At 39.2% G+C, this 18293-nt stretch overlaps 1 protein-coding gene across 7 annotated transcripts in view; it reads left to right on the top strand.

Annotated features, from left to right (window-relative positions):
• si:zfos-588f8.1 overlaps positions 1 to 18293 on the top strand; it is a 51177-nt gene that overhangs the window by 3188 nt on the left and 29696 nt on the right. For 6 of the 7 annotated variants that reach the window (XM_058637812.1, XM_058637810.1, XM_058637811.1 and 3 more), the window contains exons 2-4: positions 15061 to 15279; positions 15817 to 16036; positions 16391 to 16900. In XM_058637812.1, coding sequence (XP_058493795.1) covers positions 15122 to 15279; positions 15817 to 16036; positions 16391 to 16900 — 888 coding nt within the window. In that variant the 5' untranslated portion in view covers positions 15061 to 15121. Of the gene's footprint in view, positions 1 to 3739; positions 3818 to 15060; positions 15280 to 15816; positions 16037 to 16390; positions 16901 to 18293 lie in introns of all 7 variants that reach the window. The other variant, XM_058637808.1, reaches the window with a different exon arrangement.

The following is an 18293-nucleotide window of genomic DNA, read 5'->3' as shown; positions in this document are numbered from 1 at the left end:
TGTTTAAATTCTAATAACTACTAGAAATTCAAAAGGGTGGAGAAGACAGGTGTCAGAATGCAGATGTTTTAACATACTATTCTCTAAACCTGTATTAATGGCGTCCAGTTTGCACAAATATGTTTACTTGGCCATTTTCAAATGATTGCAAAGAGTAAATACCCTTAAATTGTGTTGCAACACAGCCCTCTTTATGCTGTAGCTCCCTAAAGTGCTTATAAACACTCAAGCAGTTCACAGAGAGGCTCTCTGCCATGTTTGAAAGAAAGAGGCCATATGGCCTCCTGCTAATGGTTTGTAATCTGTAGACTCCACTGCAGAGTTGTCAGCGGTGGCTGGCAAAAAGGGGGATGGGGAAGGAAGACCAATTACATCTTCGTCTTGTATTTGTGTGATCCTGCAGGTGAAGAGATATTTCCTCAATCATAGTATTTCTCAGAGGAGCGATTCAAGGGTTTCTTCGAACAAGGTTTTTTTTTGATAGTGGCTGAAAATAGAAATAATAAAGCTGACGAAATGCCACATTGTGTAAGTCATTTTCTTACAGATAATACAAAGTTAATCTTAAATAATTCATATTTACATTAATATATTAATATTAATTAGTATTTTGGCATTATGTTTTTGTATTCATATTTATTTTTGGGATTTTTTTTGTGTGTAAAGGCAATTTAGCCATTTTGAATTATTATGCTGAACCATAATAGAGGAGCTGTTATGCTATTTCCTAATAGGGCACTTGTAAGGATAGTGTTACTCTTTAGTGACACCACAACCATAGCTAGCAAATATGTTTTTTAAAGGCAACAATCCTTAAGTGATTGGTGGATAATATTATGAAATGGTATTGGCTCATTTTTACATTGCTGTCACCAGAAAGGTTATGGTCTTATGTCTTGTGGTTAGATTTATATGAGCATGTTATTTTTAGCTAATGATTAAAGAAGTGTGGTGTTTGCTTTGTTGATGGTATAAGCTACTCGATGGAGGTTACAGTAGTCCTCTCTACAGCTCTTTGCAGCGTCCATCTTAAATGATGTGTTTTCATGGTCAATTTCAACTTGGGAAGAGGGAATTTTACACTTACATGTGAACTGTTTGGTTTCTTGATATATACATTTGTGAGGGAATTAAGGTAAAATTGAAAGTTCTTGTTTCAAAGGATTATGAACACACAAAACTTCCCTTTACAAATGTGCTTGTTATAATTTAATTTAATCTCTTGGACTAGTTTGAACCTGAATATGTTGAGGGTTAGCCCTGTTCACATGGGTCTAGTAATAGTCTGGTCGTGTGTTAGTGTGTGTGATGAAGACAGAAGAACAGGATGAGTTACGTTGTGTGGTAGCAGCAACCACAGCACAGTTAGTCCCTCAGCAGCCTGAATTTTCTCTTTACAGCTGGTGAACTGGGCCATGATGATGTAGGTTACCTGTGGAATGACGCAAGCATCTGCAGTCTAATGGCCCTGCAGAACAGCGCCACTTGGTCAGATAGAAAATCTGCCTACTAATTAATACTAATCAATTCGATTAAAAATGTAGTATTTGAAATATTGTAAACAAGTATGAGTTTGTTTGCTGCTGTATGAGAGATATTGAGTGGCTCATTGCCAAGGGCTTGGCAAGACAATTCAGACATGTAGAGCCTTGTCCTGTTTACCTGTGGGCTCATAAGGAAGATTTCTGTATCAGTTTGTTACTTACACTGCTGCTCAAGAATGCAAAAATGGGCTGGGCTAGGTGTAATTCTGCCTTTCGTCAGTTGCATGACAACATAATCCAAGATCACGTGTCTCTGAGCCATTGAAAGAGCCTCATCTCCAATATGGCCACATCATGGGGTTGATGTGAATGAGGTTAGAAATGAGAAATGGGACACCAGTATGGGTTCATAGTGTATGGTTTTTGCATACATACAGTGGGTCAGTTCTTAGTCTAATACTATGACAGGAATGCTACGGGGCCTGCCTTTCTGTGGTGAAAGATGGAGGAGGGGTTGCCTTACATTTTACTGAAAGCTGCTAAATGAGCTTTGCAGTTTGGATTTGCAATGAACTGTATTTTGCAGAGACTGGGCCAGATGGAGAAAGTCTGTGTTACAATGGAGAGAGACGAAGAGAGGGAGAGTGGTGGGTTTTAGAGTCAATAATTCCACCAACTCCTTGGTAACTTTCAGTGTGGTGAGCAGACTTTATGTGCTTTATAAATAGATCCAGCTGTAATGATAGGATATAAGTGAGGAAAAGGCAGCTCGCTGTTTAGAAATGGCCTACTTACAGTGCATTTGTTTGTTGCGTCTTAGCTTTCATTGTATTGTCTAAACACATCAAGTCAAGATGACTGGGACCAAGGCTTGATTATGATAATAATGATTATACCAAATCTGCCTGTTTAGATTTTGATTATAGGCAGTGTTACAAGCCAAATAAGTTTTAACCAAAATATACAATCAAAGAATTTTCCATTGCGAACTGAAAAGTAGTCTTCAGCGACGTCATCAAAGTCTAATTTTATCCACTTTCAGGCAGCACAAGCACACTGATTACCTTGGAAGTTATGTTTTTGGATGTCTGTCTTTTAGCAGGACATTTAAAAAAAACTACTGACCTGATTTCTATAAAGGTTTGTGGAGGGGTAGGTCATGACGCAATGAAGAAATAAATAGAACCTTGGAACAGATCCGGTTAATAAGATGAATACTGGAATTTTTTTCACTTAGCTAAGTTTTAAGTTCTTTTGAATTACTGGCTTGATGTATTGTATATTCTCTCAAGTCTCCCACATGATCTCAACTGAAACACCGCACATTTACTTTGAATGGGACAGTGTCAAGTGTTGCCAAACTGCCTGGTGGGTCTGTTGCTTCACTTTGCTCGAGTTGCTTTGTTACTAAACTTGAGAAATGTTCAACATTTTGAGCAGCAACGCAAGCACTGGCCCACCAAATCGCCTAATGCAAATATTCTACCAGAGGCACCGGCCATCACATGTATGTGTTTAATCTCAAACAGTACACCGTGCAAATGGAGCTCTCGGACAAGACCTTTCTTCCTGTTGCTTTTGTTTTTTGTTGAACAAAGTGCAGCCAACAAGTCAATCATCAAATCATCATCACTTTAGCACCATTAGCAACCCTTGTTATGAAGTCATCCATTATGGTCATTCATCCTCCAGCACCAGCCATCACGCCTGCCCACCATCAAGCATTAAAGCGACGCCTATGTGAGTCCCTCATGAGACAACCTTATAGATTAATATAGGTTTCATTTTCATGTTACATACATATTTTTGTGTCGTAACCCACACTAGTGTTCACATTATCTGGACTGACCAGGGAGAAACACCAGCAATAGTCCTGCTGTGCTTCATGAGATTGAGCGGTCATGTTTTTCAATTGGACTTGGTCACCAGACAAATTTCAATGATGACAACACAGAAAAGGTCCACAGAAGACTGACATCTTTTGCCTGATTTATTTTATAAATATATCTGGAAACGACATGCCATAGCTGAGTACTGTATGTTCCATGCACCAATATCGCTACTGGGGAACAACTCAGGAAACCTCTTAACATAGTGATTTTGAGTTCGACATATTGTGCTGGCCCCTTTCTGTCACTCACTCTTGTCCACCCCTTAGTGGCAGTGTATGTGTTATAGATTGACTAGCTCATGGCAATGATAAGTGCTATAACCTTCCCTTTCTCCTCTCTGTGGTCACTGATCCTGTCCCTTAGCTCTGGATTATGGGCAGGGAGAAGACGCATCCTGGGGCTGTATATGGTGTTCCACTGCCTGATGGCTCAGCTCTGAAGGTGACTGTTCAGACTGTATAAATTGACAAAGCTCAGTTGTGCCAGACAGATACACCATGTTGGCTATATACATCATCATTATTTACCAAAATAACTTGTAACAACATACATTTTATATGTCATTCATGTTGGGGAGGTGCAAATATGGATGAGAAAAAAAAGATTTGAGAGTTAGGAGAAGATGAGTGTTGGACTTAGGAAAACGGGGGCCTACATTGCTCCGTTTGAAGCTCATAATACTTGCATCACAACAGGAGCAGATGCATCAAAAAAGCCTGGGGGGGAAGTGTGATAGTCCTTGTGCCTGTGGAGCTGGGCTGTGCATGCAAACATATGATCAAGTATAAATGAATGGAAAAAAATGGATTTAAGTAAGCTTTCCTTTGCTTTGTTTTTGATGAAGAGGGGGTTAAACCCATAAAGGGGAGGTACTGGATAAAAGCCCACCTCTTTTTTGATGTTGCGTGGGCCAAGTGTGACATTGGTGTTACAGTGTGACTCCACACCTTGTGCTAAAAAGTTTTAAATAATGAAACATTTGTGTGTCTAAGAACTGCTAGAAAAACACAGGGTAGCACATGTTTAATATTGTTACTGTGTCAAAAAGTAAAATTACAATGACACAACAAGGTGTGGAATTTAGTTCGTATATTCACATTCACACACTCACTCGCATTGATTTTAGTTGGATGCAGTTATTTGTATTCCAAAAATAACATTGCAATAAAATTGCATTTTTATGATGATTTCCCCCAAATTTCCACCAATTACTTGTGACTACTCTTGGCAGTCCTAGTGGAGGCAAAACAGCTTATTTTGTTTTGGAACATTTTATGTTTTGTTGGTTTTGGAATGTGTGTTGTATTTCAAGTCCAATTACATCAGCACCACTCTTATGATCAGTGTTGGGGATGAACTCTGTGTGTGGACTGTCTCAACACTGGAGGCCTGAAAGGCTCTGGAGTGATGAGAGAAATGAAGAAAATCAAAGCACAGATGAAGGAGGCACAGATGGGGGGGGGGGGGGGGGGGGGATGGAAAGACAGAGACAAGCTGAGGGTAGAAGGAAGGAGAGATGGAGAAGGAACAGGATACCTTGGCTGCATGCTCACTGTTGGCTTGTCCTAGCTCTGCTCTATTTGTTCTTACTCTATTTTTACAGAGCAGTCTGACTCTGGTCAGTGATGAATGACTCCATATGTAAGTTGCATTACATCTGACTGTAAGTGTATGAATGTATTGAGGATCTTTAGCTTTGGTGCGAGGGGGGGAGTGTAAAGCGACGTATGATGTATATGGAAGAAACACAAGGAACAGGAGTCCCATTTTTCCGATTTGTAACTTTTGAAAAATGTCTTCAGTGATGTTTAATTTTTTTGTTCTTATCAGTGTTGTCATGTTAGTATTCAATAATGAACTGAGTAACATACAGTTTTCCACTCTGAGATGATCCTCTGCCTACCTTTGTAAGTTAACGAGTATTTACGTTGCCTATCTATCACCTCTGACATCGACCATGTGCCATTTACCACTCTCTGTAAATCCTAGAGAGGATTGTTTATATATTAAAAATCCCAGTAGACCAACAGTTACCACCTTTCAGCATGTCATGTTTACCATGCATTGAATTGCTGCCAATGTGATTGTTTTCTTAAATTCTTGACTATTTAATTTTGTAAGAAACAAAGCGTGTGGCATGTGCAACTGGTGGCAGTGTTTAGATTTTCCTGTGGAAGTGTTTTTTTGAGTGGGGTAGTCCACATGATTGAGTGTGTACAATAATCCCCTCTGTCTGCCTTCTTCCGCTTACTTCCTTTTCTTGTCTTCCTGACCTCCGCCTGCAGCTGCCCCACATCTCCAGATGGCATGCTGTGTGTTTGCCTGTTTTTGCACATGTAGTTTTTGTCCTGCTGAACTGGAAGGAATTATTTCCTTAACTGGTTGGATTTTTTTAAGCATCTTTCTTTTAAATGACAGCATTTACAGTAGGTGGAATGATTAATAATGCTGCCCGGAAGAAAATTCAGTTAAAATGTCAAGTCAAATCTGCAAATATCCTTTTTACCACCCCCTTTTTAAAGATTGGAAGAGATTGGTGTTTATGTTCTTTTGTCCTCCACATAAATCGCTTATACTTGAAGGCAGAACAGATCCTTCTCATGTTTTCACTATATTGTATTTGTCTTTTGTTGGTCGAAACTGCTCTATTAATCCAATATGTTTGAGTCGACTGAACTGGAAAACTCTCTGGAATCCACTGTCACCACCAACCAGTGAGAAATCCCTAAACACCCAGTCTGACTGAGCAGAGATTTCTGGGCTGCATTAAGTCAGACATGCTATGGCCTTTCTGGGCTGGTGTATTTCATTTGGATTTTGCTGCTTTGAATCTTAAGTTTCAGTTCATCATATGGATTGAAAACATTTTTTTAGACACCGTTGTGGCATGTGACATGTAATGTGGTTGCTGTGCATGATGTTAGCCCAACCTAAACTTTATGGATGAAAACCTTGGTATTTGAATTTGTGCAAGCCAGGCAATTTGTTAAAAACTGGGATATTATTTGTTGAACTTGTATGGAATCTTCTCTGTGCTGTTTTTGAGAGATATGATGGAATGAAAAACATTCATTGTATGTTGTGATTCATTCACATCTGTTTCATAGGTGTTTCTGGTTTGCACACTTGGGCATGACCTCTCGTCTTGGCTGAGTATGTGACTGTAAAGTACGGTGACGTATGTAAATCAACACCGGGGCATTTGTTTTAATCTTAAGCACACCTTCTCCAAGTCTGAGTTTCTCTTCTCAGTGTGACTTGGCATCTGGACTGTGTTAAAGCAGAAGTGCCAAATGTGAGGGAGAGGGGATTTGAAGAGAGTGACCAGCGGGGGTTCAAAGAGAAACACTGGAGGGTGGCGTTGGTGGAGATTCTGTGAAAGACGGTGATGTGATGGGAGATACGGAGGGAAAAGTGCAGAGTTAATGTAAAAAAAAACCGTTGCATCAGAAGCAGACACATGGGAGTAGTTAAAGACTGTGAACCCAGGCCTCTTTGATTATTGACCTGCAGTGAAATTTACTTAAAACTAGTAGTTCATAAAGCCACAGCTGAGACTAATGTCTAATTACCTGAAGCAGTATCTGAGCAGACTGACACACGTTGCGCCAGAGAGTTAGTGCCATAATTTCAAGTTGTTTTAATGAGTTTCTCCTTGTTGTTTTACATACAACCCCAGCTGTTAAAGTGAAACAGGGCCATACCTCCCTCCGAGGGATTTCAGACTAACAGCATTCTGTTTTTTTTGGAGTAGTGGATCAATGCGGTGCAATCAAATGTCCATAGTATAATTGATTACTACTGCGTCTCGCAGTTTTTGGTAACATATTGTGACAGACAAACTCTGCATGTTTGGGGTTGTGCAATATGACCAACATTTCATAGCCCAACATTGGTAAGGCCTTATCAAGAGAAAGATATTCGGCGTAAACACACATGTAAACAATACTAGTGGTCTGTCTCTCCAATCTGCAGTGTGTGTCTGTACTGCAGTGCATTATTAAAAATAATAAACTAATTTAGATAAGCTTTGGAAATGGTGACTTGGCAGCATTAATTTAAGCAAACAAAAATGTGTTATCTTATATAAATAAGTGATGTAGAACCCTAATGTTACTGGTACACCTGTGTTTGACCTACATGTTGAGAACGATCTGCTGTGAAAAAGGTCTTTTACGCCAAGTTTAATCGAGACATGCTTGAGCATTGCATACACATGTTGTATTAGTTAAGACCACTGACAGCTTGTTTATATATAAGACCAACTTTCAGTCACATTGTTCCAATCCAAATGCCAATACTGTTATAGTACTGTATTTACTTTCATAAAGTGAAATAGATTTTTTCTTTTTTACTGTGAGCTTATATTAGTAGAGTAATATCAACAAGTCAAAGACTTGATCCATATGTGGCTTCTCTCTCCTTTATCCTCTTGCTTAGATTGAGGTAGCAGATGCTCCTCGGCACTGGTTTTATTGTGTGTGGTTGACTGGCCAAGGAGCTGACTTAAATACAGGGGGGAGGAGTGGAGCTTTTAGTGCTCCGTTTTCCTTCACTCTCTCTCTTCACAGATCTCTATCTGTTTTTGTCTCACTGAGCCCAGTTGGTGTCTGCTGTATGAGTTAATTCCCTGACTGTGGTTTTGGTCCCTTTTAAACAAAAGGCTGCATCTTTCAATAGGCCACATGGCTCCACTGGGAGGAGGGCTGTGATCCATTCACAGCCATTTGGATGCATCTGCACTTCCTATAGAGCCCCAGGCCTGAGGTTGATACACCACCACTCGGCAGCAACAGGAGCAATATCTCACTATGAGACACAAGTCCTGAGTGCATTTATGAGTACCTAAAGGAATACACTCCACACATGCATGGGCTGGAAGCCACAGGCAATACATGCAAAGAGACAAACACATACACACTTGCACACATTGATTCTGTACTTCCCTTGAGTCTGCCTCTCATTGTGCCCTGAGGACAATGCAGCCTGCTTTGGCAAAGAGCCAGCCCCTCTCATCTCCATTAGGTCACCCAGAGAGAGTTGCAGTGGTGAGGGATACTTCTGTGGGCCCAGCTCCACTATCCAAAGGGAGAGAAAAGGAACTTGAACAACACATTTGCAGCCATTCACACAGTTTGCAAAGAGGGTGGAGGGAACTGGGGATTCTGAAATGTTCAAAATCGACATTATTTTTTACTTGAACACAGTTGTTTGTTTACCTCCTCAACCCCACAATGCATTTCGCAGGCCCGTCATTATAAACACATGTTGTTGGAGCAAATGCATCCTAAAACCACAGAGTTGTATTCGGCTTCTACAATGTTATATCATATGATATCAGAATTAAAAAGGTAGATACACTATGATTATGTTAATTCCTTTCCAAATATGGGGAAAACATTCATCTTGCTTTTAGGCTAATTACAGAAAGGCAAATACTGATAAATACTTCAGAGCTCTGTTAGTTTTTCAGTTTTACTACTTTTGTGTAGTCAGATTTTTAGAATATCCCTATTACAACACTTTACAAGCCTTGCATTTACTCTTACCTGTTTTGCTTGTAAACACCCAGAATTACATTGTCAGTTACATTAAAAGTGTAGCTCCTACGAAGACCTAGTATGTCTTCATGCAACATTTTTTTTTTTTATTATTTATGTAATCTGTATGATTTGTGAAGCTCTCCTACTTTTTATTACCCTGCCTCTATCCTGCGTTTAATCAGTATGTTATTTCTTCCAAAAAATTATTGACATTTATCTTTTAATATTAATTAAGTGGGCATCTAAAAATGCAGTATGACATAGATGTTGATGAAAATGACCGTATCAATGAACCTGTTATATGTACCATCTACTCAGCTTTCAAAATCACAAACTGAAAGCACAGGAAAAATCTCCTGGCCCCCATAGCTGCCATTGTCATGGCAGTGATTAATTAAGGCCATGATGGGAGCAGCCTGTAGCTGTGACTCATGAGATTTAGTCTTGTGATGCTGAAAAGTAATGCTTGGAGTCACCATATCTGTGATCCACACACACACTTGGGACATCATTGCTTCCTTTTTATTCACCTTCACTATGTGCTTGTTGTACTAGACTATGAGACACAGGGAGAGTCAGGGAGAGATGGGAGGAGTGAAAACGAGAGCTTGCCCTAAAAAGCAGAGTCTATTCCAGCTGAACTTTATTGACCCTGAATGTGTCACTGGGTCAGTCACTTCCTGCCAGATCATAGTCCACCAGTGGAGCTTTTGCCCTGTCTCGCTGCTTTGTTTATACAGTTTTTATTTATATAATTATGTATTGATGTGCAAGTGTGTGCCAGTCTTGGGAGGTCCATTAGGAAGAAAATGTACTGTTTGTAACACATACTTAGAACATAACACTCATTGCCTACACAAGTGAGATCACAATCATTACAACTGGCCATATAAAGGCAAAATATTTATTTTCTCAGTTCACTAATTGGCACTGTAGACTCACTGTTGCTCCTCCTCTTCCTCCTTCACTGGGTGGAGCCTTTTGCTTGATCTTTGATGGGTTGTGAGGGAGACAGACTAGGTACGGCCTAGTTGACTCAATCCACTGTGTCAGTGATTGTCAAACAACTCCCTCTCTTACTGCCCTTCCAGTGGAGTATTTACTTTGTGTGTGAGACTCAGTTATTTAAAGATTGCATGAGAACATGTTGCTCCTTTTAAAATTGTGTCAGATTTGTAGCACATAAAATAGGTCATAAATTTCAGTGCTAACACCGTAGATAATAACAAAAATAATAACTTGGATTTATAAAGCACCTTTCACGAAACCCAAGGTCGCTAGATAGGTGAAATATTGTCTCAGTAGTGATAGGATTGGAAATCAGTGCAACCATTTGTGGTCTTAATGTTGATAAGGAGAAAAACTATCCATTTTATCCATTAATAAATGTTAGTTAATGTTTTGTTTTGTTTTGTATTCATAAATCAGCAAGCAACATTCCTATGGTCTAGGAATGCACAGTGGAATCGACTTACTAAAAGCCTATTCACTTTGGATTATAAGGAGTTAGTTGGAATGAGGTTAACAGGGATGAGTCGTACATCTTTCTTAAAAAATGGTTTAAGGCGCTTGTTGTTAATGCCCTCCTTCTGCCCATGGGGGCTAAAAAGCCCCTCTCTGCCCTCAGCTGCTGTTCTCTGCTCTCAGGTCTTCCCATCCACCCACAGTAAGCAGCTAAAGTGCCAGGCTAAGCCTCCACAGAGCAGACAACCCTGGTTCTTATCTGTGGAATGTTGGGTATCCTCACAGAGGATCTCCTCTGTACGCAGGAAGCTGTATTATCTCAAAGCCTCCGTCTCCTTTAATTGTCCCCTGGGACCTCTCTCTCCATTCTGTCTCACTTTTAGATGTTTATGTTTCTCACTCTCGGTCTCTCCCTCTCATCTCATCTCTTTTTCCTTGTTAAATGTCACTGTCTTTTTTTTTCTCTCTTCATAGCCTTATGCATTTACAAGAAACACACAGATACTGCAGCTCTATGTTTGTGCCTTTGAAACAAGTCGAGAAAGAGTTAAAAGGGACGGATTTAAACCAGACAGATCTCATGATGGAGGATAATGATGATGCTGTTTTTGTGGTCGCTGCAGTTTTGCATGCTTTGGCATTTTACAGGCTTGCATGTTTTAGGGACTGTGGTCAGCATGCCTGGCAAAGATACAAGCCCATGTGTCTCAAGTTGCTCTATTTTTCCTCTGATTTTCTACTGTGACCTAAATTAGTCCAATGTTGCTGGCTTTGTAAAGATATCATTGATGTTTAGTTTTGTAGCTGATTCATTTATAGTATGATCTTTGCCACTTTGTATCTGTTATTATACAATGATTTCCTATCATTGTCGTTTTATAAACAAACCAAAGCTTAACAATTCTGATGATGCTCATTTACGATTGAGGCGAAATGTGTTTTTAAAACAGGCTTAGGCATTTCAAAGGGGGTCAATTAAGGTAACTCCTGATTAGAGCTACTGTATATTTTTAATACAAGACATAGCGGTATATAAAGCTGCACACAGGTTGTTTCTCTGGACTCATGAAAAGTATTTTTTGTGATGTTAACGCTTCTCAAAGGAGAGAGACAAAACACTGTAATTACAAATAAAGTATCTACTGTGTGTTAGAAACAATGAAATTGCCTTTAAATGTAGTCAAATTTTGCTATGACACAAATAATTGGGCTTAAAATTAGAAGGTTTAAGTATTTTTTTTTTAAATAAAATGTTGTCAAGTCCATGTATTTTTAAATAATATGTAATATTTAGTGTATTTCATAAATGTAATATAATAAACACCCTCACATCATCACATATGACAATATCCAATATCCAATTTCCATATTTAATGTGACAATTGTGATATATTGCCCAGCTGTACTACTATACTATATTTTCCGTAGATAGTGAAGTAGATCATTCCTTTCACAGATAGAGACTGGTATATGATTGCGTGAGCTTATGTTTTATTGATTAAAACAGAGGAAACATTATTAAACAGAGGAGCTGTCGTTCCACCATTACTCAAGTAGGTTATGTTTTCTTAACAGTCAAAATGAGCTGTGCTCTTATCTGGACTGGAAGGCCAATTTGTAAATTGAATACAGATGACAACTCCAGAGCTTATGAAATATATTAGTCAAAGTTTCAGTGAAAATAAACCTTTTGATGGAGGAATGGAGAACTTGGTTTCATGTGTGTGAGACCCTCTTTTCCTCATGTCTGCTTATTTTAGGTATATCTCAGACACTAACATTTCTTATTTTTCAGGTTGGGAAAATAAACTGTCTCTGCTTGAATGATAAAAGTGATAAACTGTAGCCTTACAGGACTGGACCTTGGATCAGGTTACCAAAGCAATGCAGACTGCCTGCCATACAATGATTTAAGCCAGGTTCCTGTTCCCTAAGGAGGGCTTACAGTTTACACATTATGCATTGCTGATGCAAAGCCATGCTACATGATCGGTCATTAGACTTAACTTGAGCCAGCTGCTGTCTATGTGACTCACACCTAACTATAGATCACCATATTGCATTATTTTCTGTCACATGCAAGGTTAACCTGGATCATATTACTTTGTCTCTGGTCGTATTGGATGTCACATTGAATAATTTCAGATAACCCTCAATAAATGATTGTAAAATTACTTGAATGTTATATTGAACGTATAGACGAGTGTTAGCCCTCCATGGTTTTGTTGTGACACGTACTCGAACTACTGCACAGTAGATTATGGTGTTGCATAGACTGTTGCACTGTCTGAATCAACTGTTTCATGTAGGTTTGTTGGATGATTATGAACAAATTTGAGCTTTGCTTCAGGAAGGCAACCGTTGCTAGAAAAGATTTTTTTGCCAGGTGTAAGAGAAAACCACGCCTTAAAATAATTAGTAACTTTTATATTAGTTTGAAATGTATTGAAATATTGGATGAACCCAGTTTCAGTGTTTGCTGGTATACAGAGTTTTGTTATTTGAAAATTGCCTTGAATAGACTTTTTGTGCAAGAAAGTAGTTAAGTTGATATTTATGCAAATGTATCCCTACACCGATGTGCCCTTGTTTGTTACAATGTCACCTACTGTTTCATGCCCTGCATTGCTTGATGTTAGTAGACTAGGCCTACGCAGAACAAACGTCAAGCTGATTTACTAGCGGTGTTGTGGACTCTCTGTGGAATTGATGTTAGATTCCATGCAGAACAATGAGCGAGTATTATTGAGCAAGTATTATTAAGCGAGAGCAAATTACGTGTTACCTGGGAAATGCAAATTCCAAGATCTGATCACCAAAGAAAATTACAAAGACTGGATTGCTCAAGACCCCAAGGACAATCACTTGGCCAGATGCAGAGTGTGCTACAAATCAATAAAAGTGGACCCCATGGGCAAAGTGGCTCTCACAAATTGCCCTCCCATCTTAAGCTGTGTCTGCACATTCAGTCCTTGAATTTGAGGTAATTGGTCCTGGAAATTCCTTGAAAAGTCCTTGAATTTGATTTCAGCCAAGGTGAGGGAACCTTGTTTTGTGTATGACACAAAAATAAAGATCAATCATACACCATAGTTACTGACCAGTGCTACTTTGGTTTTGTATGACAGCAGAACACATGAAGAGTGTCTGACTCATATGCCAGTCTTTTCATTATCAGTAAGCTGTTTGTCCTTAAGTTTTCTCAGGTTTAGTTAATTAAAGAGTTGGGTATATGTAAAAGGCTGCCTCACCTTCGTGAGAAAGTCGGTTTGCTCAGATCTTTTGTGTTTCTGCTTTGCCAGGAAGAAACAAATGAAGTTGTCCATGTAAGTAGAGATAAGTTGTTGTGGTGAGGCGTCGTACATCATATATCACTTTAGGTTTCATTACACCATTGTGGTTTACCCAAAGTGTTCTCTGTTGTTATGTTTTAGTTGCCATCTCAAGTTTCTTAGCAAGACTATGTACGTGTGATGCAAGTGTGTTGCAGGAAATCATCAACACCCCCAGTGCATTTGTCACAGCTCTGTACCCAGGCTCATGTGCTTTGTAGATTAATAGGAGTACAACACTTTGCATTTAATTTAGTTTTGGAGATGTGTTTTTATACAGTTTGATGTGTGAGGTAAGACTTGCCTGTGTGCTGGTTATATTTCCATGGGATTTCACTAGATTGGTCAGACAGGACCACATGGCAGTGCAGGTCAAAGGTTATTGTATCCATTGTGTGTGTTCTTAAGGGAGACTGTACAACAACTAACTTTATGTATTGCTCATTATCCTGAAAGATTCACAAGTTCAGTGGTAACTTTATTAAATTAATTAATAATAAATTCAATATATAAAGCTAGATATGTACATACTGTCAAAGCCTCAAGCAGTAAACATAAAGTTATTAACTCAAAATTAGTATTTGGTCAGACAAGAACATGCCAACCAAATAATCAACTTGTCACTCGATTTTACTGTCACAGAACATAAGCTGTTGTGGTTGTGACTTGTCACCTTACAGTTTCTGGTTTCTTTTTTTTAGTAGTTCTGAAATATTTCTTTTGGCGATTTTATATAAATTTTCATTTGAGTACGCTAATGCTCACATAGCCCAGCTTTCCATGGTTTTAACATAGTTTACGATAAACCAGTAGTTACAAGAAAACATGCTTAGACAGGAACCCAATGTGATAGGACACTGACCTCACAAATGATCTGTTCCTTATTTATAAAGCCTGTATCCTATTATACTATTATATCTTCGTAGGCCTTTTGTTACAGTGTAATAAGAGACGCGTCTCTGTAGGAGAGTTGCACAATGTGTAGCAGAGCCTGAAAAAATCTGTGGGTCTGATTCCAAGTGAGCATTTCCCATTTGGTATGATACTTTGTTTGAAAGTCTACTATTTTGTTTGCATTTTAGATGGCTCTTCAGAGCTGCAATGACATGTTGTTTAGACATTTAGAAGCTGCAATGGTTTATATTGGAAATTGTTCACTATGTAAGCTCTTCTACTGGGCTTTTACTGGCACTATAGCCATGCTGTGTGTTTAATGGAATAGTATTGATGATGATCATTTTTTCTTTTTTTTGCAGTCCATTGTCAAAATCCAACTTGTAGGAGTGGTTATAAAGATATAAAAACACAAACAACTGTCATTCTTTAATCAATCTTTCATTTTCAGGTGCTGTCTGGTGACGGGAGCAGTGGGTGCGGCATGCTGAGGCCACTCCCCCTGGCTCAGGATGAGTGTCAGAGATGGCGCTGCCACCATGGCAACGAACGCAGGTGGAGGAAAAGGGGGAGGTGGGCCAGATAACTCTACTGAAAATGATGGTCGCTCATACCAGCTCCAGATCTACCCACGGCTAGCTGCCCATCCCTCCACCTGCTGCAACCTTAGGTCAGTATTCCAGAGTGCTATTGCTCAAGCATGTAAAAATTTAAATTTTAACTCTGAAAATGTTCAGAAAACTTGTTTATTTTAAAGTATAGTGTCTGACATATAATGGTTAGACTGTTACAAACAGTTCTTCGCTCACCCCTCTCTTTTACAATCGTGTCGGGGAACTACTGTGGAAATTGTTCCTTGTTTGTGTCGTAAGCTTCTGCTTCAAAACGCTAAATGCTCACTGTCTGCTTTGTCCATTTGGGCTGCTGTGGAAACATGGCTTTGCATAACCATAAACCAAAGCCCTTGCCTAAAGTACATGTAAGGCTTATTCCAAGGCTACAAAAATCAAGCAATTTTTACTTTCGGAAATGATACACTGACACAAACATACTAATATGTAGTATATTTGAATCTCTTCCAATAAACCTCCTAAATGTTACACACTGGACCTCTAAATTTCTACATCTGAAAGAATTTCAATGAATAAAGGAACTACTGTAAGATGGTATTGATCAGACATTGTAAATGCTTCTTTTTACACAACAGAGTGCAGAAGGATGCAACCGCAGCTTCTGTGATCTCGGATGCTGCCACGGCACTGGGGCTGGACCCCGGCCGTCTGTATGTGCTGGCGGAGGTGAAAGAATGCGGTGGAGAAGAGTGGGTGCTGGAAGCTGGAGACCAGCCAGTACAAAGGTTTCTGCTGTGGCCACGGAAAGCCCAGGAGGAACATCCTCGAAGCTTTGGCTTTTACTTCCTACTACAGGTAGTGTTGATAGCAAACACTTCACTTTGCTTATTTTCGCATCACTTTGCTTCACTTTGACAATGGAGATGGAAAGGTCCTCACACCATTACATTGTGTCCTTCAGCGCTTTCTTCCTCTTTGTTGCCCTTTGTCTCAGAGAGAAACAATAAAATTATTATCATAAACAAGTTATTTACATAGGTAGCATGTTCAAAGTTACTGACTGGGAAACGCCAAAACAATTATAATTTGTATCATCTAAAATACTTATCTCATCACATTCCAGAAAACCATCCAGAATATTATATCTGAAGCTCTGATTGTTTTAAAACAGTTTTGCAACCTGTTTTTCTTTTCTGATCTGTGTTCCAGGAAAGGAATCATGATGGTTCCATCCAGTATGTCCACCTCCCACCTGTGTCCAAGGAGCAGGAGGTGCAGCAGTTAGCCGCTAGAGGCTTCCTTCCACCTCCCCAGGATGACTTTGCAGACCTTTGTAACCTCCCTGTCCTCAATGAGGACAGGATATTAAATAATCTGCGCACACGCTTTTACAAGAAAAAGATCTACACCTATGCAGGCAGTATCCTCATCGCTATCAACCCCTTCAAGTTTCTGCCTATCTACAACCCTAAGTATGTCAAGATGTATGAAAACCACCAGCTGGGGAAACTGGAGCCTCATATTTTCGCTATCGCCGATGTAGCTTACTATGCCATGCTCAGGAAGAGGGTCAACCAGTGCATCGTCATCTCTGGGGAAAGTGGTTCGGGCAAGACTCAGAGTACCAACTTTCTGATCCACTGTTTGACTGCGCTCAGCCAGAAGGGTTATGCGAGCGGCGTGGAGAGGACTATACTAGGTGCTGGACCAGTCTTGGAGGTAAGATGTGCAATTAAAGATGATTCAAATCTGTGGTATAACATCTTGTCTCTGTCTCTTATAAAATCACAGCCAAATAACAATACAAAGAAAGAAGATGAAACAAGTCAACTCCTCTGAGCTTTATTTGTCTCATTGGTTACATGGAAATTGTTACATATCACCAAAGTGTGAAATAGCTATTCATGTTTAAGCTATTGTTCTTATGATTCATGCTTACTTTATTTTCTGCTTAGCTTCAGTCATGTGTTAAAATGCATTTCTGTTCAGATTTGGTCATATTTAACAGTCACTGCTATTTACTGTAGCAGAGATGGCTTATGTTACTATGGCTTGAAATAAGCAAACACACACACACACACACACACACACACACACAACGGCACAGGATGTAAAGCATACAGAGTTGATATATTTTGAGATAATTTTTTTACGGAACAGCATTTGCAAACATGCAGTATGAAATTACCAGAATATTTTCCTTAATAAGCACATATATATTTCCAGGCTGTGACTCAACTGCACTTTTGTATGCAGGCTGAGCTAAATGTGGCATAGGTTAGTCTGAGTACAGTGTAAAAAGCTTTAACACAAAGACTGTGCTTTACTCAGAAAGAAGAAATGAAAAAGAGGATGGGAAGTTGCACCATTAACCCTTTCATGTGGCCTCTTGCCTTTGAAAATGCTGTGGGATGTCTTTGTGGGAAATTTGTACAAACAGTGATATTTTTTTACTTTGTCTTTTTTGTCTTAATGACAATTTCTGGGTTCTCCTTTACCCTTTTTAAAAAATTAACAACTTGAATATCAGCGACAGCTGCTGTCGGTCTAAAGCTTGTGCTTCTTTGTTGTCATTTTGGTTAGGTGACTGTGCTTCACTTCCTGCTTTCTCCTCTGATAAAAAGATGCTTGTCCTAACTTGCTCACTGCAACGAGTGTCAGGGCAGATTAAACCAAAGCTACAGCCAAACTGAAACACAACTTTGTGCAGTAGTGCATTTGCTAGTGGGAAAAATTGATCAGTATACAAGTATTTATCAGGCTAGTTATTGATTGGTCTATTGATAGAGTCGTGCAGATAGTTTCACTACAGTGAGTAAGGTGTTGTCTCCTAATCAGCCACCATCAGAATAAATAAATAAATAAATTGAAGTGAACCAGATATTTTCCTAAAACATTCAATTATGATGAAAAAATGTCTGGATCTTCATTAAAAAAATCTGATGTATTATATAGTGTTGTGGTTTGTGAAGCTTACAGTACAATTTGCTGCAGATTATTTAGCTACTTCCTGTTCTCTTATATCTCTCTCCTAAGATCTAAACAAATATGTGGCATTCTGTCTTTGGTGACGATACTCTGACTGCCTTTCTCGTTTAACTAGAAATAGTTG

This window comes from Solea solea, chromosome 9, assembly GCF_958295425.1.
Source record: "Solea solea chromosome 9, fSolSol10.1, whole genome shotgun sequence".
Classification (NCBI taxonomy): domain Eukaryota; kingdom Metazoa; phylum Chordata; class Actinopteri; order Pleuronectiformes; family Soleidae; genus Solea; species Solea solea.
The sequence above is the reverse complement of the archived record's forward strand: the minus strand, read 5'-3'. Positions and strand labels throughout refer to the sequence as shown.